The following is a 26,116-nucleotide window of genomic DNA, read 5'->3' as shown; positions in this document are numbered from 1 at the left end:
GTAAAGCTGTTAATTCTGCTGCTGGCTTTGCTTTGGGAACACTATTTTCCCACTGAGTAAGAGCAGCGCAAGTCTTGTATCTTATCTGTAAAGTGAGTGCAGATGCTGCCTGTGACCCCTCCAAAGAGCTACAGTACAACCGAGGTGCAGGACAGGGGCAGGTCAGGTAGCAGAAGATCAGTAGGAGCCCACAGATATTTCTGCTCCTGAGACTCGGTACCTCTGGGAACATTTCTGACACAGGGAGAGAAACTGCCAAGTTTAACCTGGAAATGGCCTTTAGGTTAAGAGCACTGCCTGCTCTTCCAAGGGTCCTGAGTTCAATTCCCAGCAACCACATGGTGGCTCACAACCATCTGTGATGAGGTCTGGTGCCCTCTTCTGGCCTGCAGGCATACAAGCAGACAGAATACTGTATAAATAATAAATAAATAAATATTTAAGAAAAAAGAATTACCTAACCTCATTTGAAAGAGGAATGAACATGGAGATGGACTAAATCAGATTGGCCATTTAAAAGATTTTTTTTTCTTTAAGAAATCACTTACTAGAGCACCATAGAACCAAACCAGGCTTTAGGTGTGTGGGCAGGCATCCTTCCACATACACTGTGAGAAACATTTGGTGTATCTTTGGTGTCAGGCATTGTTACTGACTGCCTTGCCTGTTCCCTCTCCTGGGGATCTGCTAAGCATGGCTCTAAATGCAAAGCCTAGGGCACTGACAGATGATGTCAGAAGGAAGCAGCACTTTGAAGATACATGAGTCCTTCATGGAACCCATACAACAACGTGTGGTCTAAAGTGAAAACCAAGTAGGCATCTTCATCTTTTGGTCTCAGTTATGAATGTGTCACAAGGTCAAGCAGGGCTAGGTCTGCTTTGGAGCCAACAGATTTCCTATATTCCCCTTCAGTGTGTGCATGCGTGCACGCCCGCACGCGTGTGCACACACACACACACACCCCTCCCCATCCTCAGTGCCTCCATCCATCCATCCACCCATCTATTCATTCCATATTCTACCAAGCACCCTGTTACCATGTGCAGTGTTCTGTGTGGGATGGAATACAAAAGAGAACCTGTTATGTGATACTTAGTTGTGCACGTGTGTGTCGGGGGAACCAGATAAATAAAGCTTTATAAAATTGGAATGTAAGATCCTGAGGGTAAGAAGAGGAAAGAGGATTCACTGGCTGAGACATCTATGGACGTTGATTAGAAAGAGAACCAGTTCTTGAGAAACAAAACAGAAAACAAAGCTTGTTAGATAATGTTCATACAGCGTGCAGGCACACAGTAAAGGGGATGCTAGGTAAACATGACTTTGGGACAAGCACCTTCATCTTCATCCCCAGCAGAGCAATTATTCAAGACAGACTGTCTGCATCTAGGTCCAGCCTACCATAAACCAAAGCCCTAAGTACAGAAAGACCCAAGTCTGCACAACCAGTTCTGGCCCAAGGCTCACCCTGGGTGCTTGGCTCCTGCTACCTTGCACTCGGGGCCACTCTGTCCAAGCTTCTGTGTGAGCATTGCCATGCTCTGAGGCTCAGAGGACTGGGAGTTTCCCAAATTCCTGTCTGCGACCTTCAGGAGCTGTATGAACCCCTAGAAACGGCAGCGTTGTGTGTCTGGGACAGCTTAGACAGGACATTTCTCTTACTACAAGTCACCGGGTGCGGGGTTTGCAAGTGCTTGGGCAGCTGCCCAACTTCTTGCCACCCTGAATAGTACCATGTGGCAAATGTCTGCTAGAAAAACCCAGGGCCTAGGAAATTTAAAGCCAGTGACGTTGGATTAAATCTCGGGTAAGAAATGAGCGAACGCCAAGCGTCGATTAGAAGGTGCCGGGAGAATGATTGATTTCTCCTGCTCGTTGTTTCCTGCTCTGGAAAAGGAGAAGCATGAACCAGACTGCACCGCGTTCTGGTGAAGGCACAGCTCAGGTGAACAGTCTGTCTGCCAGAATGCTAGTGTCAAGGTATCCCGAGGAATGAAGGGTGCTAGAATGCCAAGGGCAAAATTTGAGCTTAGGGATGGATTTACAAAACACATTAGCAGCAGCTAAGAGATAGAGCCTCAATTTTCAGCTTTTACTAGGATATAATTTATTCTTTCCTTCCTTCTTTTTTTCCTTCCTTCTTTCCTTCCTGCCTTTTTACTTTTTTTTTTTTTGATTTTTTTCGAGACAGGGTTTCTCCGTAGCTTTTTGGTTCCTGTCCTGGAACTAGCTCTTGTCGACCAGGCTGGCCTCGAACTCACAGAGATCCGCCTGCCTCTGCCTCCCGAGTGCTGGGATTAAAGGCGTGCGCCACCACCGCCCGGCTTTACCTTTCTTTTTGAGACAAGGTATCACGTAGCTGAGGGAACCTTGAACCCCTCCTGCTCCTCCTAAGTGCTGGGATTACAGGTGTGCACCGCCACACATGCCTGGCTGGAATAGTCATTTATACTTTATGCATTTTATTTATTGAATATGCCTCTTGACACAGGCCAAATTATGATTGTATTTTCTGTTGGAAAAAGCTTCTGTCAGAGCGTTATTTGAAAAAATTAATTGCTTAAAAGTAAGATCCCAAACCTCATAAAATATGGAGAAACAGTTCCAAGTATAGTAATACGCAGGTGGGTGCATTTTAGTGATGCCATGTGCCGACTCCTTGCCGAGATAAGCTTGTCTAGACAGTTCGCTTTGCATGACAAAACTCCTATTTATTTTTAAGAGTCCAGAGTGAGAATCTTTCTCCTAGGGATGATTAAAATCCTGAAAAAATTCTGAATAAAAGTAAACACACAGACAAGACCTCAGACACCCTGCCCCCTCCTCCCTCACACACCGGGAGCCTTTAAAGACCTCTAACACAATGCTTCTACATAGCCAATGTCAGCCTCATCAGTGGATCAAGGAAGACCTAACTGCTGGAAACAGGGCTGCATTTGAAAAGGAATTCTCCCTGGCAACATGGTGCCATATCTCCACAGGGGAAAATAAGGAAGAAACATAGTCAGGACTAAACATCTTAGTACAAAAGCCAAGATTTGGAAGTAGCAGAAAGTATACAGAGTCCTTCAGAAGTGAAAAAAATTCTTCTGCTTCCTTTTGCTATGAGTTCCAATTCCTCTCAAACTGACTCCAGACTGTCAAGTCAGAAGTATTTCCCTGATGGTGACTCCTCCAGGATTCACTCAACGCCCCTCCCCTGGCCTACCCACTTGCTTGGAATGTGTTCAGAGAAGGAACACTAAAATCTGAATTAGCCCCAAACGAATTCAACTGAAAGAGAAAAGAGCCCCTGATAACTGATATTTGTAGTGCTTTCAAAGCTCAGAATCAGAGCTCTTTGTGATATCAGCCTGGTTATCTTGTGTTATCTTTAAAACAAAAGGGATTAACCATATAGATGCCTTGTATGCCTGTTCAAATCAATTTCAAACAAGACAGAGTTTTCACAGGCCTGAGTATGGAAGTGGGGTGAAACCAGACCTTATAATTAATATGTGTGTTTATGCTATTCTCTCTTATCAGAGCTACCCTACCCTTAACTACACCCAAGGCCTGCACTGATGGTTGCAAGTGTTCCTCATTCTACAGAAACAGCGTCTGTTCATGACTTTTAATCACATCTGTGTTGAGTTATTAGTGGCACAGAGGGTTGATTTAGTGTCTTGAATATTGAGTTTCTGTAATTCTCAAATCAGAGAATCACTAAGAAAAGGAAGCCATAACTTATTAAGCACCCCCAAATAAGCATACACCCTGCTATGTGCTACTGATTCGATACTTCATATTATAGTTGCAATAAATGCACCATGCATTAGTAATATCTTTTGGTGCTGCTGATTGAGCCCAGGGCCTCAGACATGTCAAGCACATGCTCATCTACTGAGCTGTACCCCCTGTCTGCTAATCCCACTTTACAGAATAAGAAAGACAATAACCTGTCTCCAGTATTATTCAGCCACGGTGTGCTATCCGCCATGTCTTGTCTCAAAGACCAGCTTTCAGTAAACACCCTTTAGGCCCCATGTACAAAACATAACGTTGTCTTTACAGGTATCAATAAGGAAAATCCTAAATGTGCACCATTTCAGTTAATGTGCTTGACTGCCCCAAACTAGGATGCTTTGGGATTTAATCAAAACAGTTTCCAAACATTCTAGAATAACAGAGCAGTACAAAAACACCCTCTATCAGCATTCCCTCTTAAAACCACACCATCAGCAGGAAGAAAAATATTTCCACGTCATTTCTGGTTTTGGGTTTGTGGACCTGAATAAGAGATTTGTTCAGCAGCCACTCTTCTGTGATTACTTTCTATACTTCATATCTTTTCTCGCCCTAAAATATCAGAGTAGATTTCCTATCTTTAATTCATAAGATTTTTGAGCAGTAATATAAATTCTAATTTTCATAGTGTAGAACTCTATCTCCTCCATATTATTTTGTTTCGATTAAGCACTTGCGGCAATTTTCTGGTTATTTGTGAAGTAAATAAACACTTAACCAAAACCAGAGGTGTTTCCTTTGATGCACACATGGTGAACGTTCCTAATGCTTGCGACTCCTGATGCATGCATGGTGAATGTTCCTAATACATGCGATTCCTGACACATGCATGGTGAATTCTCCCATGCAAAACTCATGCCTAAATCATCTGGTAGCTACTATGTCAAGTGTCCAAACCAAGTACTTCTGAGTAGCTTTTTTCTTTGAGAGCTTTATATCTTTGTATCTAAAAATATCAACTACTTCTTAAACTGGTACCACTGACCACACAATGCGCTGTCTTTAGAACATGGCTGTGCTCTGGTGCGGGTCTGGGAGGGAGTGTGGTGGGGTATGTGACATGTACCCACCTGAAACACAGTTTCCAACATGTTCCTCATCTGTCAGGTGCTCTTGAAACTTCTTCACACATTATAGATTTTAAAGCATCCCCTTACTTTCCTAAGTAACACTCTCTCTCCTGTGGAGCACTGTGAAATTGCCTGACTCAACTATTTGGAGCTAACACAGACAGCAGGAGAATAAAGGGCACAGTCACATAGCCACACCTCAGGATGGCACTGCACAGGCTGGACAGTTTAGGGGGAGGGGAAACTAGGACCATTTTTCTTCCAATGTTACTGTGTACTGCTTCTCAGAATATTCGGCAGTCGTGAGCTATGGAGCAAGTGGGTTGTGATGCTGGGGTAACATTTAGGTGTGATCACCTGATACAACACTAGAGCACAGGGTGGCCAGATGGTCACCTGAGGCGACAGAAGCACAAGCAGGCTGTTTGTAACTCCACTGTGAGGCCCTTGTGAAAGACGGCATTCACATGCCCATCACCTGTGTCCTCATCACCAAGGTGTGGGTGTGAATGTCTGCCCAGCAGTGCCACCCGGGCTCTGCACAACGACAGTGCCAACTTGTGCCTCATGTGCATAAGCCCCACAATGCTCTGCATACAGACTCTGGGACTCTGGACTCCACACAGTCTCAGAGGGAAGGCCCTGGGGATTGAAGAAGAAAGATGCAGATAGTCACACTTACCAATTCTTCGTTTTCACAATCAGAGTTAAATTGGGCTACTTCTTCCATGTCTGGTTTCTTCACAATGTTTCTGCAGACCAGCCAGATGGTCAGGCTTGCAATGAACATCCCGACGTCAGGCACAAACACCCTGATGCCATTGCCAGCATCAGCTCCCTTCAAGCTACAGAGGGAAGAAGATGGGAGGAAGTTATCTCACATATGTATGGTTAAACATCTTATTGCTTACTTCAGTCTCTTAGTGATTTAAAATCAGAGATGCCTATTTCTGCCTAATGGTTACCAGAAAGTTCTTCACTGACTCCCAAATCTATGGAGATGCAAGCAGATCCCAAACCTTCCTGAGGGTTTTAGAGCCACAAAGAACAGAGGAGCTTTGGTAGTGCAATCAACCCAAATGGACCACTCCAGGCATGCAAATAAATCACACTGATGTTACATGTGTGCACAATGATGCATTTGTTAGTCATCTGGATGAAGCCATTTAAAATCAGTATGTAGTAACTGGTAGAAGACCGTGTAACAGAAATATAGGTCAAAGCCAGTGAGAAACTGAAAGAAATAAAAACACTCCAAGAATCTTCTAATCCAAAATCTTGTAATTATTTTTGTGCTTAACTGAGTTTTATTTTCCACATTGCTCCAAGAAAGGTTGATCTAGTGTGTTTATTTTATTTTATTTTATTTTTTTGCAATCATTGAGAAATGATGTTCAGCTGAGAAGGAGATTTGGGGTCAAGCCCAAGCCTGATAAGAGGCACCTGCTTTACAAATTCCCACAATCCCCCACTCTCTTTCTGTGCCAAAAACATTACACATTCCTTATCAGAGTTCATTGAAATGAGATACTAGGTCATGACTTCAGAAAAATAAAGATGGGTACATATGTATCAAATAATGTGGATTTGGTTTTGTGAAATATAAAACTCCTTTTCACAAAAGTCTTGTATTTTGAGACAGCAACATTAACTGGTATTTAGTACTCTTCATGCATACGTGGCCTGTGTGATCATAACGGAGATTCTGAAACAGATAGGCTGTAGGTGTGAGGAGAAGGGGCATCAGTTGGAAGAGGAGGAAGGATCTGTCTGGAGGGCCATCCAGATGCTACGCCCAGTGGAGCAAGTGGGACGTTCGGTGGGGTCACTGGGAGTGGAAGTTTCAAAGGCAGATTAGGTCTTTGAAGACGTTTGCCAGAGGGGGCAAAACGTGAAGCAAAAGGTAGGCAGATGGATTTGCACATTGCATAATGGTATATGTGATTCAAGCAGTCATCCCTTGATTGGCACAGGAGACTGCCCCATGTTCCATTGGATGCTGTGGGTATCCAAATCCTTGAGGCTTCAGTCTCCTATATAAAACCATGTGGCATTTGCATCTAACATACACATGCTTACATAAATCAGTGAGATTAATGTACATTTGTCAAGAAAATGTTAGCCTAAATCATGCATTTTCCAGGGTACACGCCAGGGACCCATTTCACATATGAAAATCTCTATTTAGTTCATCATCTTAAATAGCAAAAAGTATTTCCTTTCCAGTCATTTAGGATCACAGTGATCTCATTTCTTCATAGAGAATGATGCCTCTGAAAAACAGTAGGGCAGATTAAATTATGGCATGTTCAGAAAATGTCCTAAAAAACCATCAGTGAATGCAAATGTATGCGAGGCCAAGGTCTACGTCTAGGAGTCTGGATATGCCTCACAATAAGAAAGTGTTTAGACATCCATGACAAACAGGCTAGACTGAGTGACAAGGGAGTCTTCTAGGACCTTAAGCCTGTTGAGCCTGTGGTGAATAGAGAAGATTATCTTCAGGCTGTGTATGGTGGTTCCCGCCTTCAATCCAAAAACTCCAGAGGCAGAGACAGAGGGATCTCTGTGAATTCGTGGCCAGGCTGATCTATATCATGATATGTAGGGCTGTTAGAAGTACGCATTGAGACCCTCATCTGATTGTTTTTGAAGGCATGTCTTTAACGTGCTATGTTATTTCGACTGCTGAAAATTTTCTGTATAGACCACATCTGGATGACATTAAGTCGGTTACTTTGACTTGGAAGGTGAATGGCCAACTTATAGCCTACTGCCCATGATGGCATTTGGTCTGACCGACTTTCTAATCAGATTCCACTCACCAGTCTGCACCCAGAGAGAGGCAAGATGGATAGTGCTCATAAGCTTTTCTTTCCCTACCTCATAGAATTGACTTTTTAAGGTCTTCCCAACTATAAAATGTCCTTTTGACTACGAAAACTCAAGACAAAGAAGAAAAAAAGTGTAGGCGGGAGCGGGACAGAATAAAGAAAGGTGGCATTTCAGCATCCACATAAGGGCACCCTACAGAGATGGTCAGGGGTCACCAGGGCAAGGCTGTGGCTCCCTGTAGAGGACTTACTGAACACTGTGCCATGCCCTGGGTTCTATTCCCCAACACAGAAAGAAACCTGCAGAAATCAATTCTGTTCCACACAGCTCTTCTCAGGGGAGCCAATCCTCTGGTGCAGAGTTAGCAGAAAGGTCAACTACAAGCGAATTGTGGTAACACAATTAAAACACCACATGGCCATCCATTAAACAAATGAGAGCTATCAAAATGCTTTCATGGAGTTTTCTGGTGGTTTCTGAAGCTCACACACTATGAACTGCTAGTCTACCGTTGTTTACCTTAAACAGGAATCTGTATGAAATGTACCACCACTGACTAGGCTTTCGGTGACATTAAAAGCAATGAAATGAATGCAGATATAATTACAAAAACTTACAAACCTGATTCCTGCTCTTACACACACACACACGCATTCTGATTTTTAATTTAATATTCATCTCCCCACAGATAGCTAAGTCACATGTAGCAGAATATCGCGTTTGAGGTGAATGGAGAAGTTCTTAAACTGGATTTACAGCTCCTTTCAGTATTCAAGTCAAGGGCTCCTATAGCTAATGATTCACTTTTAAAAAGTAAGGATTGCTTTGTTTCTGTGAACCTGAACCTAAGTCCTTTTCTCCTATTGAGAAAACAGTCAAGCTCGGGGCTCTAATTATCACAGGGGATCGTTTGTGCTCCACCCCGTCCCCCAGTCAGTTCCTGGGTTTGTATACTATAAAGCTACAAAGCTGCTTAAGCATTTCAATCCTCCTAGCTTGGTGTCACAGTTCCACTGGAAAGACACGCTATTCTCATATCAGTGTACGGATGGGTTATCACGTGTCATGTAGGAAGAGTGTTCAAAGGAGCCTGCTCCTTTGCCTGCATCAAGAGAGTCACAGCAGTGGGGCAGCAGATGCAACGCTCAGGACACTGCTACATGCTAGTAGTCTTTGTGTGTGCTGCTCTCCTGGAGGGTGCTGCGGCTACCCGACACCAGCGCTTGCCTTCTCAATGACCCCTGAGAACATGGTCCTAGACCACTGCTGGCTTCACATGAGCCCTGTGGGAGCAGCAAGCACAGCATGTGGACTGGCAAATGCTGCAAAGCAAGGACGTTTCCATGTGGGAGCAGCGGCTGCACATTTATCAGTGCACTACTGCTGCTGGCAAACTCAAAGAGAGGAAAGAAAAAAGACAGAGTCTAGAAGCAGTAAGAGTGTCACTCACCCCCTTTGCCCGGCGCCTCAATTGGTAAGATCCTGAACCATCCCCTGGGCCCAGCACCATCAGCCCAGAGTCCTCTCTAGCCCCCTAGGCCCTATCCCAGCACTCCCTCATACCTGTATCTTTCATCTGACCTTGCAGCCTCTCTGAACTGTCTCCTCCCTGGAGGCTCTTTGACATCTTTGGTCAGTGGCTTACATGGTCTAACTGGTGAAGATGCTGGGGCCATTGGAGGGAGACTCATAAGGGCAATGCTGATGGTAACCAGAAGTATCAGGTTTAGGGTTGGAGAGATGGTGCAGCATTAAGAGTACTAGCTGCTCTTGCCAAGGATGTGGGTTGATTCCGAAAAGGTGGCTCATAACCTCCTGCAACTCCAGTTCCAGGGGATCTGCTTCATTTTTTTCTAGTCTCTGTGCATACCAGGTGTGCACAGGTGCACAGATGTACACGCGGGCCAAACATCCATACACAGAAAACAAAATACTGAAAGAGAAATGAAAAATGAGAGATCTCAATTGCTCAACCACACTAGGAATGAACACATTGCCGTCACAGATACTCCGCTTTTCATGGACTAGTGCACTGACTATCTTTGGAAAGATCAAATTAATTTTGTTGAGATACACAGTGGGGGACAGTAGCTGAGGAAGACATTTATTCTCCTCAGAAACGCTGGCCAGAAAAGCGAAGAGTCTTTGTGTGTGACTTGAGCATAGCAATGAATAAAGCAGTCAGCATGAGCTCTGGAATATAAGACCTCAAACTGAACCCGACCCCTGATGAATTAAGTCAACAAATGTGTGTGAATGTCTGCCACATCACAAGAATTTTGGCAGACCTGGCATTAAAGATGGTGTGCTTTTCCCCGAGCAGGAGAGACTGAGAGGGAGAGAAAAGCTTAAAAGGTACAGGAAGTGTGTGTGTGCATGCGTGCTTGTGTGTGTGTGTGTGTGTGTGTGTGTGTATGTGTGTGTGTTGTAGAGTAATGTTTGTGCAGATAGTCAGAGGCACATCAAATGTTTCCTAGACCATGCTGCACCATTTTTGTTTTTTGTTTTTTGACAGGGTCTCTCACTTAGTCTCGAGCTGGCTATTTAGCTACACTCCCTGGTAAACAAGTCCTCAGGATCCACCCGTCTCCACCCTGTCCACCAGGCCACCAGCACTGGGGTGACAGATGTGTACTGCTGTTCCCAGCTTCTATGAGGTTGCTGGAGATCCAAATTCAGGTCCTTATAATTAAGTATTTTTGAAAACATTGAAATGAAACATGTTGTAACATAGTAGTCATAGAAAAAAAAGTTTGCAAGCCATTCTCTGGGGAAACTCTTTCCTATTGGGTGGGATGCTCCGGAGGAGAGAGATAGATGAAGATAGCACAATTTCTATGTTTGAATTTCTAAGAACTAGATGTATTTCATAAGGCATACTTCTCAGACCTCCAAAGGGACGTGTTATGGGCATGATGCAGTATTGGAGGGAGGCAGTGGTTACTGTTTGTTCTCTCAACCACATGGGGAGAGTATCCTCAAGGACTGAAACAGACTCCACTAAGCCAAAAGGCAGTGTGAGTACGTCAGATTTGTCATAAAAAATAAGGACAAATTTAGTTTTCATTTGAATTTTGAAGTTGCTGGTGAAGGATATCAAAATCTGTGCCTAAGTTAATTATAACTTAGCTTATTACTTAATCAATAATAAGCTGTAAAAATATAATTAATACTGCTGCTAAAGGAATAAAACAGTAGCCTATGACCAAAATACCCACTGACATTTTAATTATTAAAGGTAAGAAAAGGGGGCACTAGAGACTACAGAACTCATGGTGTCATTAGGTAAGATGCAGTTTGATTATTTGTTTCACACTGCTAATAATTGGCAGCTAGCATTCGCATGTCACTCAGGATCTACAGATAAGCTCTTATCCTAAAGATGTCCTTTAAAGGGGATTGATCCTTGAGGGTTAAAATCTAATGCCATTTGATGAACCAATTTTACTTATATCTAGGAATCTGGACGTTTAAAATATGTTAAAGTAACAGTTGACACTTTTTCTAATATGACTGTTGCTGCCACTCATAGAGATGAACCACCTCAGACACCATGACTCATTTATTACACAAATCTCTAGATTTCCATTACCATGAAAAATTGATAATTGTCCTGCTGATACTAGCAAACACTTTAGGGAAGTTTGCAATTTTTGGACTATTAATCATATTACTGATATCCTTTACATTCCACAGGGTCAAGCTATTGTGAAATGACATGATCAAATAATTAAATGACAAATTTCAAAAATAAAAGTGCCATATACACTCACCTAGACCACATACTATGCTACATTAGCCCTGATTGCATTAATTTTTTTTTCACTTTGAAGGATAGTGCTTCTGAATTTATTTATTTATTTTTATTTTCTGATGCTCCAAAGCAAGCATTTTTGCCCAAAGGAAACACAGCCAAAAGTTTATGTTAAATGAAAATGCCTAGATAAACTAGTCAATGAAAAGCCCCAGGTGTTTTTCTAAGTCAGGATGAGGATATGCTTGTCTGCATGAAATGAATACAGTCCCAGATGGCTCCCGCTATGATGCATCTGACCAGGACAGCATCCCAGAAACCACTGGACAAATGGAGTGTCTGAAGCCTGATGACAAACCCATCGAGAAAAGATGTCTCAAGAGGAAGAATAAGCTGATGACCTAGGGAGACACCAGGATTTTAACTCATTAAACCAAGACCTCGGGAAGATGATAAGTACACTATGCTACAGACACTGTGATATGACACAGTAGGATGTTGTTTGGCCATTCTTAGGATTGTTTATATTTTTTGGAACCAGTTGTCTGGACAAAGGATGATACACAAATATTATTCATTTGAATGGAGGATAGTTTGGTTGGAGTAATCTATCTGATCAATCGAAATGTTATGATACAGATTTTAGCAGACATGTTCTTTAGCATTCAGCACTCTTTAGAAAGCTCTGGTAGTGGAAACTATAGTTGTATGAAGATGATGTATTACTTATTAAAGTCTATCCCACGGAAGCCTTTATAATCCACAGCCAAGGCAGACACCAGCTACACAGAGAAACTGTCTTGAAAAACTCATATATATATATATATATATATATATATATATATATATACATACATACATATATATATAGCCCAAAAGAACCACTCCGGTTTAGACTCCTGAAGTTTAAAGCAACATTGGCTTCTGAGTTGCTTTGGGTCAAAGAGATCCCCCTGTGACAAACACCCACATACACTTTTAGGAAACATTGTCATTTCCAGGGAATGACAGATCTTCCTGAGCCCCCAGGAAAGCCTCAAAACACTGGTCTGAGAAGGAACATAAAGGCCAAAGTCTATTGTTCTGCTCACAAAATAACAGAGCAAAACAACAAAGCCAACAAAGCCAAACTCTGATGCGCAGCTTTGGAGTGATGGAGAAGGTCACACAGAAAGGGTAAGAAGGAAGAGGAAGAAAAGCCAAACCTGAGACACGTTGGAAATGAACAGTGAACCAACAGTAGTAGCCCAAACCTAACAAGGCCTCGGTGCTAATGCAAGGTCTTAGAAAGGTCGTGGCTCTGACGAGAACCTGTTGAAAACAACACTGCAGTTTTAGAAAGTATAGGAACAGCTTTATGGCCACCGTTGAGAAGTCACTTGTCAAAAGGAAATAAAGCCCAGAGGTCCATGAGCCTTCCCCAACATCTCCACAGAAGCTGCTGCTGGCTCTCTCTCCGGGGATTTCCCTACTCACAAAGTTGATGCCAAGGATAAAATTAACAGTGCTGGATGGGGTGGGAACTGCGGCTTTTGTGAATCATTGCACTTGGAATTCGGGGAAATGGTTTTAGCAGTTCAAGGTCAATGGCAAAAGGACTGAATTATGGTTTTGTGGCTAAAGTATTGGGAGAATTTCTCCTAAACAAAGATTTGTTATTTTCACAAACTGGTAAAAAGATAAGCACTCCTAGAATGAGCCAAGGCTGTTGCAGTTCATATGCCTTCATCTCTGAAGCCCACATGTGAGATTATCTACTCCAGCTGGGTCCCATTGTCCAGCCATATTTATCCTCACGTGGGTCAAGTCATGCCCATCTTGTGACTTGCTCTTGCAGCCCCTGCCTATCCATCTCTTTCCTAGTGAAAATAGAAACCTTCCCAGTGCACCAGATGCAAACCACTTCCTGACTTCTGTCCCTTGTTTCCAGCCCAGTTCTGTTTTGTCTTCATGGTACTTAGTGATTAAGTTCCATGCTGGGGACCCTGCCCTGTAGTCTTACATGTACCTAATAGTACAGTGAGCTTCTCGGGATGCTCTAAGAGAAAGGATCTGAACTACTACTTCCGCATGGTCGTTTCATCCCTCGGATACCTCAGGTGGCTTTTGTTGGCTCAGAAACATGTGGTGTTGAGGTGTCTGTGAACCGTGGGCTACAGGCTCCTTCTGGCTTGATGGGTGGGTCAAATCAGTGACTTTGTGATCCCACTCAGTGACTGTATCAGAGGTGGCAAGGAGACACTTCTGCTTGGTGTCATTCATGATCAGACAGGGCAGCACAGTAGCAGAGGTGTGGGACTGATTGTGACCGTCCTACCTCAAGTGGAGGAAGAATAGATCTCAGCACTCTGCACTGGGAATGAGTAGACTCAGCTATCCTGTAAACTTCTTCCCTGACTTTCAAGTAACAAACAGAATTGGTTTCACTGTGTGTACTTCCCCCAAAAGCAAATGACTGTGAAAACATACCCAGATCCCTCCCAGGCTAAAGGCAGTAGCCACTCTGACTTTATGTCCCAGGAACAGTGGATGAGAAGCAGAGAAGCATCAACATTGCCTACCAACATTTTTCTTGAAGAAGTTAAACACCTGTTTTATGAAAGTGGTAGTGAACATCCAGGAGCCTGGGGCAAAGCCTGAGCTCTCAATTTTACATCTCTGAGGACCAAGGTTTCTTCAGTCCCCTTGCATTGTGGTCTGTGTCCATTAGTGTTCCGATGTAAAAATGTTAGTAAATTCACTGCCATTACCTTCTACCCTACACAGAATCCGATTATCTTTGTGGAGTTCTAAGTAAGTAAACTTAACTGGTCAGAACAGAGTGCAGAGGATTTCAAACCCAAATATTTCTCATGGTGGCCCAGTGAAAACAATCTTTTCTCCCTTTAAAGTGAGTAGATCATATGTTGCATCTGGTACAAGCCCTTTGCAGCTGTGTGAGGCTCAGCCGTATCTTAATTTAATGCTTGAACTTCCCTGTGCCATCTGTGTGTGGGCATCTATTGGTGTTCTCCATCTGCTCTCTGTATGCTGTCCTCACAGGCCTCTCACCGCTCACACAGCAGAGACGGGATGCTTGCATCTGACTTAGGGCTCTGCCATGCTGTGTCTACATCCTGAGGGGAGCAGGCTACAGTCGGGCTTTGTTCTGTTCCTCTGCAGTACAGCTGAGCATCATCAGTCTGAAAAATCCTAAGTCCAAAATGTCCAGGCTTCTATAACTTTTTGAGTCAACAGAGCTCAAAGTGAAACAGTGAAAGTTGACTTCATGCATGAAATTATTAAAATAAAAAACCTACAAAGATTTTTTTTTCTGGTATAGATGATGCTCCTTGAGATTGATCTAAACTCTATACATACTTCTGAGTATTAAAAAAAATCATAAAAGTCTAGTTTACAGGTTGTTTTATATATCCTTTGTATCATGATATTGTACAAAGCACATATGGAGGAGGTGACAACTTAAGAGAAATATGTATACAGTAAAATCAGCCTTGATACACACACACACACACACACACACACACACACACACACACGCGCGCGCGCGCGCGCACGCGAGATGTTTCTGAAAGGCTTCAAGAATGAGCTGGTAAAAGGAAGATGCTACAAATACTGCACGAAAGCTGGGTGCTCTCGGCAGAAACTGGGACTAGAAAGGATAGAGTGGGGGCAGAAAGTGCTAAGGAGAGGAGAATTTTCTGGAGCAATGGTGCTGAAGGCCTTGACTTTTAGGCTGGATGAAAAAAGCAGAGGAAGTCCTAAGTAAGTGGAGTACCAAGTGAATGTATGTGTTGACACAAGCCAACCATGTTAATACCCTAGGACCCCGGAAAGATGGAAGGATTTACAAAAAGCCTTCTCCTCAGGAAGAAATGGCAAAGCCTTCCCTCTGGTCCATACGTAGATGTTGACAGAATATGCTAAAATATCTACCATAGCTTTCTTCCTCCTGGATGTCTACAGCCTGAAGACTGTTCCCCTACAGAGACTGCGTGCCTACTGAGATTAGCTAAACCAGTCCCCATGTCCAGCTGCATGCCATAAACCCTTTGTTTACTGGTGGGTTAGCAATAATGCTGTCTCTGTGATTCAGTTGTGAGCAACAACCTCCCCGCCCCGACTCTGATCACTCATTATAATAAACAGGCCGAGCTGGGTGGTGGGAGCCAAAGCAGAAACCCAGACCACCTGACCCCAGCTTTCTGCCTGTTTCTGTCTTTTCTTCTTTCCCTCACTGCCCAAATCAGGTCTGTCTTCAGAGCTGTGCTTGACCCTGGTGGTTGGGAGGAATGCCAACCCCACACTCTGGGAGTCCTAACAGTAGCTGAGGTGGGCAGCAGAGAAGACAGGAAGGAAACAACATTTAGTAGCCACAGAAGGTCTTTCCATCTCCTCTGCTCACTACCTATGGCAGGAAGCCACAACCAGGTCCGTTGATGTAATTGTTTGTTAAGGAGTTTGTGTACATTTAGGAAGGCTTGCATGAAAACCTGAGTATATGTCTGAGGGGTGGTGGAGCATTTCCCATGATCTTAAGGGAAAACTGACAGTTCTTATTAAATTCGCTTCGTAGAGGCTGCCATTTTATCTGAGTCAAATGTCTTTGTCCCTAGCTAAGGTGTATCTCTGATAGAGGCAAAGAAAAACTAGCTTATGTTAGTGAGAGTTATGAAAGATCTGATTTCAGAATATGCACAGGACACAGATCAATACAAACACGAACTCCGAGTTTCTAGATAGCACCTATCACGGGAGCTCTCTCAAACACTGCTTTTCCTAGACCCCACGCCTCAACTCTATCCCGCATGGAACAGACGGTTTGCCATCTCAGGCTTTCTACCCAGCATGTGCTAACACCCAGACTTGAACTCCCTAAGGGAGATGTTCTACAGCTTGTCTGTTCACACCGCTAGTGAAACCGAAACCATCACGCGAATATCTCCAGCCCAGATCATGGTGCCAGTGTAAACACCCAGAACCCTGCTTTGGTTCTCACCACAGCCATTTATGGACCCCAGGACCCTGAGTCACAAGGACCCAATCTGATAAAGACAGAGCTCACAAACCAAGAGATACTTTCTCCCAGTCATGTTTTCAAAGAAAAGTTTTAATTAAGGATAACATTTTTTTTCTCTAAAAAGAAACAGATTATTTGACCAGACGACTATTAAGTGATACCCTGCTGGGGTGAGTGAAGGTTGAGCTGAGTATTTCACAAGCTGGAAACTAAAGTTCTAGGTAAAACCCAACAGTTCAAAGATGTAAATCACCTACATTGATTTCACACACACACACCACACACACACACACACCACACACACACACCACACACACACACACACACACACACACACACACACACACACACACACCATCCCTCCCCACACACTCAGAGATGGACACATACACAGAAAACAGAGCAGAATATTCTCTTTCCCTCTCCTCCTCCCTCTCCCTCCCTTGTCTCCTCCTCCTCCTCCTCCTCCTCCTCCTCCTCCTCCTCCTCCTCCTTCTTCTCTCTCTCTGTCTCTCTCTCTCTCTCTCTCTCTCTCTCTCTCTCTCTCTCATTTCCTTCTTAAACAGAGTCTCTCATTAAATCCAAAGCTCAGTGCTTCAGCTAGGATGCCGTACCTGCCTGCTGGGGATCTTTATAGGCGCCCACACTTGTAGAGAAGTATTCTTACCCACTGAACCATTTGCTTATCATACTCTAGCCCATGCTCTAGTCTCCTACTTTAGCCCCTTACTTTGACAACCTTTCTAATTTTAAAACAGACTACTAAACTTTTCAGGAAGGTTTATATACTCACAATGGGAAAGAACATAGAGGCCCTTATTCCAGAAGGCCAACATTTGTTGTAATGAGCTCACAAATAAAAACAGCATGAAGTTAGGTTAAGACAGCAAACACTTTCTTTTCATCAGAGTGATTTTCATTTTTACTGAAAGACAGCCAGCAGGATGAATTATGTAAGGAAAAGGGCTGGACTCCGTGCTTCTGTGTGAAAATTATTGTTGGCTTATAAACCGTGCTGCCAAACTCCAGTTGAGACCACTCCTTATTTTGTAGACATGATTAAAGCATTGAGGTGATTTGAGGTTCATGTTATTTTTTTTTTTCTTTTCTGGAGGCTCCTCAGAGAGGCCAGACGAAGAAAAACCCACCTTGATACAAAGAATCTTTCACTTTATACATTAAAGTTCACAGACGTATGACCTCAGTTTGAAATTTTAGAAAGTAAGCCACTTGGAAACTACAAATCTTTATTTTCCTCAGTGGTTTTTTTCTCGATTCCTGCGTCTGCACAGAACAACATGTCATGAAACCATTCTTAGGGCCTGCATTTTCATTATTTCTAAATACTGTGCACACATCAGCTCAAGACATGATGGTAAATTCCATCACCCAGTTATTAAGTTGTGAATGTAGAGAATAAAACCTTTTAAATTGGGCCTTAAATTCTCAAAGGACTTACTTGTTCTCCAAAGGCAAAACTGATAGTAACTAAAATATTTTGAGAAGGGCAGATTCTATGAAATTAGGGTCTGTGTCTCGGACCCTAATAGTTATTTAAAATGTCACTTGTTTATCAAGCATCTCTTTGATGGTCCTTATTTCCCTATCCTGTGGCTAGAACCAAAGGCTGCAAAGTGACAACGGGCTTTTTTTTTTTTTCCCCAGGAAACTCAGAATAATGTAAGACCCAAAGGCAAGGCAGGACTATATGGTACACACGTCACTATAAATATTGTTTGATCCTAGAGGCAGACAGGCAGTGTTGGAAAAACAGGAGGGAAACATTTAAGAGAGTTCTGAGATGAAGTGGATGGGCATGCATGGCTGGGGTGTCCTAGAGAGAATCACAAGCATGAGAGCATCAGTTAGCTTTCCACAAGATACAGGGGACAGGCTACCTTATAAAGAGAAGGTATGCTTAGTACTGGAGCGTCAACATCCAGACCTGAGCATCCTGCTGGCTTGTCCTCTGGTACTGTTGAAGCCCACTGTGTAGTTTGAATGTAACTGGCCCCCACAATCCCATAATCCCATTGATAATTAAGATGGGCTCAACAGATGGAAGTTTCTCTATAGTGGATGCAACAAGCGTGGCAACAGGCAGAAGGCTTCAGGAAGCTACAAATCTCCCCAGAGATAGAACCAAGCCCTTGAATCATTTCCACCTGCATTGTGAACAATTCTGGGAGGACATGTGTTCATTGTAGCTAACTATTTTTGGTGTATTATTTTACATTTTCAATTTTGGTCTTTGGAGTGACATAAGAAAGCAACAGATAAAGCACATGCAATTATGTTGACAATGATGTCATCTGAGTCTAGGAGCAATAACCACATTCACTGAGAATAAAGCTTTGACTTTTTAAGTGAAAATGGGCATGAGATCAGTAAAAAGCCTGTTATTTTTAAACAGGCAGCAGTCAGCTTGACCTGAAAGCAGGAACCTGTCATTCTGTGGGCAGGCTGCTGGTCTCCAGGCTCTTACCTGATGAATCCTTTTCTCAGATAAAATTGCAGCTTGCTCTGGAAGGAGTAAACACATTTAGACCCTCTTCTGATCTGACTGTGGTGCCTTTGGCTAGCATTCTATCACCTTTTGGCTTTTATCCCAAATGCTACCTATGGCGTGTGAGGTACAGTGGCAGATGCCTTTTACAGGTAGAAGCATTTACAATCCAGCGCACGGTTCTCCAAGCACATTGGATCTTCCTGAACCGCAAGTGCTGCTACCACTGACACTTGACACGGATGCACGCTGGCCTGCAGAGCACCAGGGTCTGCATCACACTGTGTGCACATGAGAACCAAACCTTTGCCGCTGAGAATTTGGGCCATCCTAGTTTATAACTCTTACTTAGAACAGGGAGAGTGCCACTGGCTTGACACTGTCACACTTGTCTAGCATAACTGTGACTAGATTGATAGACGGCTATACGTTATAAATATTTATAATCATAAACTATGAAACTCGGTACAGAAAAGCAAGGTTTCTGGTTAAAGCCGAAAGCTAAGCAGCATGGTGAATTCCCAGTCTCTTAAAAGGATCACAGAGGGCTGGAGAGATGGCTCAGTGCTTAAGAGCATTGCCTGCTCTTCCGAAGGCCCTGAGTTCAATTCCCGGCAACCACATGGTAGCTCACAACCATCTGCAAAGAGGTCTGGTGCCCTCTTCTGGCCTGCAGACATGCACACAGGCAGAATATTGTATACATAATAAATAAATAAATAAATAAATAAATAAATATTTTTAAAAAAAGGATCACAAAACAGAGAGGTTTTCTTAGTCACTATCTCTAGACTTCAGCTGCGGGCTAGAGAGCACAGCCATGGACCTAAGAGCACAGCTGCAGGCTAGTCAGTCCTGCTTCCTAGAGTTGAGGCGGTGAGCATGGCTCCCAGAGCTAGAAGTGAAGGTACCTCTGCCATGTCGAAAAGCCAAGCAAGGCAGAGTCAACAGCCAAAGCCACTGGGCCGGTCCTAGGCATGCCCACTTAGCATTTTAAAATTCTCCTTGTCAAAAAATAATTACAAATACACAATAACGACAGATTCAGTCAAAAACAAACCTCTAAGTCACAGTGTGTTTAAAACATATGCGTAGGCTTGAGAAAGAGAGGAAAGGGATAGAGACAGTCATAGATCAAAAGAATAATTTAAAGATAATAAGATGAGGTCCTTAAAGAAAAAATAAAGTAATAAAAATTACTATAATCCATGTAAAGATGGAAAATACAGAGAGAATCTAGATTATGTGTACTATTGTGTTTTTTTATTTTTTGACTGTTAATGAGCTAATTGATAACAGATATTTGGTTATGGGGCTATTAATTTTATATATATATATATATGTATATATATTATCTTGACTTAAAAATTTAAATCTGAGACTATGTTGCTTTAGAGAAGCAGTTCTGCTTTTATTTCCACAGAAAATGAGAGGCTGTAGACTCCTTCCATGTTAAAATGGTTTGATCAAGTAAAACACCCTGAAAAGTCTCTAATGGGAGTGATGGCCCAGGTGATCCAACATCCATAACAGCTTCAAGGCAACTGTCTGAAACAATGTAGTTTCACAGACTACTACAGTCAAGTATTTAACTGTAATTCTAAATTCTCAGGATCCCTATAAGATTACCAGCACCTCCAGTCAGCAGGAAGTAGTATAGAAAACTATGTCCATATTTCCAAAATATTGTTTATGAATGTTTGTTTTCATTTAAAGGGGGTTGTTTATAAATGGTTAATGGTCTTAGTCAATTTGTTTCTAAATAAAACAAGGGGATATGATATAGAAATGTACTTTAATCCAAAAAAACTACTGTTAATCTCACAATACACTGGTATGGATTTTGGTTTATTGATACAGATTTAAGGTCAATTTTGCTACACTATACTTTATTTCTACTCTTGTTCAAAATATTATGTTTATGCAGTTAATTTAAAAATGCAATGTATAGTTAAGAAATACAAATTAATAGTCGTCTATTATAGTCAAACTTATAGTCATGTTAGTTAGGTTTTATAGATATGCAGATATACTTCAGATGGATCTTCAAACACTTCAAAGACCTGTAGAATGTGGCATTAAAATGTTTTAAGAACTTTGACTTTTCTTGACAATGAGACACATCTGCTCCTGGCAGCATCAATTACTTCAAGGGCAGAAAGGGCATTTGTTTTCAATGTGCTAAGGCTAGCCACTTGGGCAATAAACTGCTCTTTCTTGGACTGATTGACAATATGCTGCATAAACTGGGCATGCAGGACCAATACAAGAGTGACTGCTAAATTTGCAAAAACAAGATGGGACAGTCCTTCAGGGTTCCTGCTTCATAAAAGAGTCTGTCGAATATTCTGCAGAACACAGAAGAAAATGACTGACAAACTACCAATAAAAATGGGATAGTTTCAAATTTCCTACTTCACTGAGAAATATGCCAGAAACTCTAGGCTTATAGGCTGAATATGGATGCCCCAACATTACAGGAAAACTTTGGGTGACTGTCCAGGCAGCCAGCTATCTGTCACTTCTAGAGTTTTGGAAGTTACTTACAATGTACTTTCTGGTTTCTTAGGTTATATTATATCCTTATAAGGTCTTTGGTGGAGTTGAAGACTAGATAGTTATACCTTTCTTTAGTTATGAAACTTTAGAATCACAATGATAAAACAGATTATAGAATATTTTCTTTAATTTTGCCAAATATAAATGGAGTAAATACTATAACTGTAATTCTTGTTTGATAAGCATTTTGTTATAATTAATTTTACTATGTCAAAGTTCAAATCTTCCTTTTTAATTAGACAGACAAGAGGAGATAATGTGGGATTCCCCTCTGTATGCTGTGAATATGTTTTATTACCATTGGTTAATAAAGAAGCTGCTTTGGCCCATGGCAGGGCAGAATATTTCTAGGTAGGAAAGCCAAACTGAATGCAGGGAGAAAGAAGGTGGAGTCAGAGACACCAGCAGCTGCCAGGGAAGCAATATGTGAGGTAACAAGTCACGAGCCTCTTGGTAAAATATAAAATAACAGAAATGGATTAATTTAAGTTGTAAGAGCTAGTTAAAAATAAGCCCGAGCTAAAAGGCCAGTTTGTAATTAATATTAAATTTTATAGTGGTTAAGTGGTGGGTGAGAGAGAAACCTCTCTCTCTCTCAAATATATTAAAGAAAGTCTCAAGCCTTGTGTTATTTCTTATGTGTAGGCCAATAGTCAGCTCTGAAAAAGCAAAAGACATTTTCTTCCAGGGCTATAGTGTTGTTACCATTCCTAAGGCTTCACAGTAGTGAGTCTTAGGATCACTGGAGGCCCAATCAATATTTAAATTTCCTATTCCCATGAAAAATACCATTTTTCTATCCTGGTATACATTTATTTTGATATATCATGTGTACTGTCACAAGGTATATAGAAAGGAAATATCTGAATGGTCCCACTAAGAACTGCATGTGGACGGCAGGCAGAGAAACCCCATAGGTTTTCCTTGCGGCCACACACCAGCAACACACCGAGTCTCTACCTTCTTCTTGGAGAAGCTTTGAGGCTTCATCTAACAAATGACTTCTTCCTTTTAGGTGTGCTCATTTAAAAATAATCTATTGCCCAACATATGGAGGAACAAACTTCACATAATGACTTAGCTACGAAGAGGCCAACAACTCTTAACACTATTGCAAAGAATATGAAGCTTTATTTAAGGTGAAATCTGAATTTTCATTAAGGCAAACATCAGGTTGACCTTGAGAGACAAGACGAAAGTTGTATTTTTCAGTCCTGCTGGCCAGCTTCACACCTATACAAGCACAATAGCTCCAGAGACTTACATCTGTTTCATTTTAAGATGTGATGTGATATGCAGAATACTCCCTTCCCCTAAATGAGAAAATATAGTAGCATTTTATGACAACATTTGAAAACCTGAATAATCACCAAAAATATTTCAGTAGATCTGCAACATAGGCACTAAAAGTGATGGATGAAACTACAATTCAAAAATAAACATGCCACTTGTTATGTGTCCTAATAGTAACAGTGCTTTTATTCAGAAGCATGTAGATTTAGGGAGGCACTGGAGTATAGATATTATACCATCTGGTTTTATTCAACATAGTAATAAAATGAGAAGAGTCAGCAAGACTTGCAGCACAGGGTTATATCTCTAGAGGCATGGGGATAGGAAAAATAAAACAGAAAACAAATGAGACCTATAACCCCCAAATTCTATGTGATACAATAGAATTTGTATCCTGGTGTTGGGAACCAAGAACCCCAGTGATTAACACAGGTTAACATGAGGTCTGTGCCTGGATGGAGACGCATGCAGAGTTTATTTGAATCTTTGTTACCTGTGAGGTCATAGTCCATAGAGGGAGTCCATAAGTGATGGTTATCATCCAAACCTGCCAGATGCCTATTTCTGCAAATAAAACTTTCTTGGGATATAGCCAAACCCACTATCTCTAGCTGCAATCTGGTCCAACAGCAACATTAAGAAACTGGAACAGAAATTTTAATCTTGGGTCACAAGACCCTAAGAGGTGTGCTATCTGTCCCATTACAGTATAACTTTGCCAAATCCTCTTTTATGAACTAGAAATGATTTGGCCAATGTTTGGTGCACGGTACCTGTTGTTATGGAACCATCCATTACTTGAATAAGAGTTGGGGTCCTGTAGTCCAGGGATCAAGCTTTTTCTTTACTTGTGAGGTCATGTGGAAGCATCTTAGGGGGAAGCTCTCCCACAAAATATTTTGCTCAGGTGACAATGAAGACTCTCAACTTGTTCTTTATGGAAAACTGGTCCAAGGTAAGTGCTATTGAAAGGACACTGAGATACAATTTGATGGTATACGCCTCAGGATGATAACTTACTCTGATGTAAGGAAACCTATGTATTTGGCTGACGGGGTAACACCACTGGCTTACAGGTGAGAATCTGGTACAATTACCAGCATTCCATGTAGATTCACTCCCTCATTGCACTTATGAGTCTATCCTCAAGATATTTGGCAAAAAGTAAATGTATGTAAGGCTACTCACAGTCAGGTTTTGTTTTTTAATGTGTGTGTGTGTGTGTGTGTGTGTGTGTGTGTGTGTGTGTGTGATAGTATTACTTGCCAATCTGATGGAACCCATGCTTGTCTGGAGAATCATCTCTGACCTAGCCCATGAGCAATTATCTTAACTGGCTTAACTAAGGTGGGAAAACCCAGGCAATAGCCTCATCTGCTGGGCCTCCAGTTGTAGTCAGATTGAAGGTTCTACGTGGGATGCCACATGCCTCTGGGAGAAAGTCATTTGCTATATCTGCCCCCTTCAGTTCAAAGACAGATAGCTCAGAGGAGCAGCACTAACCAGACACAGCTATCGTCGCCTTCCTGATGCTACTGGGAGTCATCTCTTGCTTGTGGGGAGATACCAGTGTGGAAATAAATAGGAATAATTGATACAGTCCTAGCATTATCTTAGAGCTGGTAAGATGTAGCTGTTTAAAAAATTGAGGATAATCAATATAAATATATTTATTTGTATTAAAACAAGATGATGAAAACAAGACAAGGTCAACTCTACTTGCTACAGTTCTTTAATTACTTAGCTCATCTTTCTGACTATTTTGTGGTCTAAGCATTCTCAAATCAAAGCTCACTTTCTTCTTTACTTCTCCTCTGTGTAGAGGTGGGAAACTTATTATCTTATTTGTATTTTACATTTTGATTTTTTTTTTTGAGACAAGTTCTCACACAATCCAGACTGGCCTCCGACTGCCCATACAGCTGAGGCAGGCCTTGAGTTACTGATCTTTGTGTCTCCATTCTCAGGTGTGACGATTACCAAGCAAAGATTCTATGAACCAAAGCTCTAACTTTACAAAGACAGTGAGGCTTTGATACATAAAGTGACATCATGTCCATGGTCACAAATTCAAAGAAATGATGGCAAGGCTATTGATTCACAATGGAGAAACAACTTAGAAAAAAATGAGACAGTGGTGGCTAAATGTGGGCTGTGCTAATCCCGGCTTACCTTTCAAAGCCAATCTGCCGGAAGGTCTTTTCCCACGTTGAGCCTGAAAGGTAAAGAGACCACGATCAGCACACTCACCGACTCAGCTTCCCTCTGCTACCTCACATGCTTGTGAAAAGACATCTTCCCTCAAAGCCATCACTCCCACATCCAGTCTGCAGATGGCCTTTGCACATTCTTGTTTGTTTTTTTTTCATTTCATGCTTAATTAATAATGCAGTGATCCAAAGATAATTAGATTCATCGCATCAAAGATTCATCATCCCTTTGCAATGCAAACATTCAAAATCCTCACTCATGGCTATTTTGAAAAATACAGTAATTTCTTATTTGGTTGAGTTAAATACTGTGCAATACAACATCAGAGTTTTTCTCTTCCATCAAACTGTAATTTTGTATTTGACCACTCCCCGCCACACACACCTTTTCTAGCTTCTAGTAACACCATTTTACTCTTCTTCCAGGAGGTAAGTTTTCCAGATGCCACAAATGTTACAAAAGCAAAATCAGACAAATGGAATCACATCAAATGGAAGTTGGCAAGCAACCACACTCCAGACATCGCAGTATGTCTAGTTGAGAAAAAATGTGAGTCCTATTCTCATTAAAAATAATGTAATGAGGGCTGGGAAGATGGATAAATCATTAAAATATTTGCGGTGCAAACATGAGGACCAGAGATGGGAGCCCCACGCCCCACAGAGTGCTGGCTTTTGTTAAACACTATCCCGACAGATACTGTGCATGTGCTGAAGTTAAGGGTTGGTGGTAACTCATGGCATTTTTATATTTATATTTTAGTCACTATGGCAAATTGTTCCCTATCTGACATTTGGTGTGTAAATTGTGTTTGCAGCAGCTGATAGCCATGACAGATCATGTCCCGCTTTGTACTGGTGCCTTTGTCCCCCATCTGACATTTGGTGTGTAAACTGTGTTTGCAGCAGCTGATAGCCACGACAGATCTCATCCCACTATGTTCTGGTGCCTTATTCTGCAAGCAGGAGTGGCGAGTTCAACCTGTAGTCTCCAGAGGCTGCTAAGAAGATGCTCACAAAAGTCTGAGGAAACTGGGCTGGTACAGAAATCTTGAGAATTCTGCTCCAAATGCTTTATCT

General features: G+C 42.0%; 1 protein-coding gene across 3 annotated transcripts in view; it reads right to left on the bottom strand.

Moving 5' to 3' along the window:
• The window catches only part of LOC121440635 (piezo-type mechanosensitive ion channel component 2-like), a 346,630-nt gene that overhangs the window by 137,471 nt on the left and 183,043 nt on the right, over positions 1–26,116 (bottom strand). For all 3 annotated transcript variants that reach the window (XM_041641417.1, XM_041641418.1, XM_041641419.1), the window contains exons 4-5: positions 24,999–25,041; positions 5,542–5,704 (exon numbers count right to left, since the gene is read on the bottom strand). In XM_041641417.1, the coding sequence (XP_041497351.1) occupies positions 5,542–5,704; positions 24,999–25,041 (206 nt within the window). The remainder of the gene's footprint in view (positions 1–5,541; positions 5,705–24,998; positions 25,042–26,116) is intronic.

This window comes from Microtus oregoni, unplaced genomic scaffold, assembly GCF_018167655.1.
Source record: "Microtus oregoni isolate MIOR12 unplaced genomic scaffold, Mior012 000069F_ref0000032, whole genome shotgun sequence".
Taxonomy (NCBI): domain Eukaryota; kingdom Metazoa; phylum Chordata; class Mammalia; order Rodentia; family Cricetidae; genus Microtus; species Microtus oregoni.
Note: the sequence above shows the minus strand (reverse complement) of the source record. Positions and strands in the feature narration are given on the sequence as shown.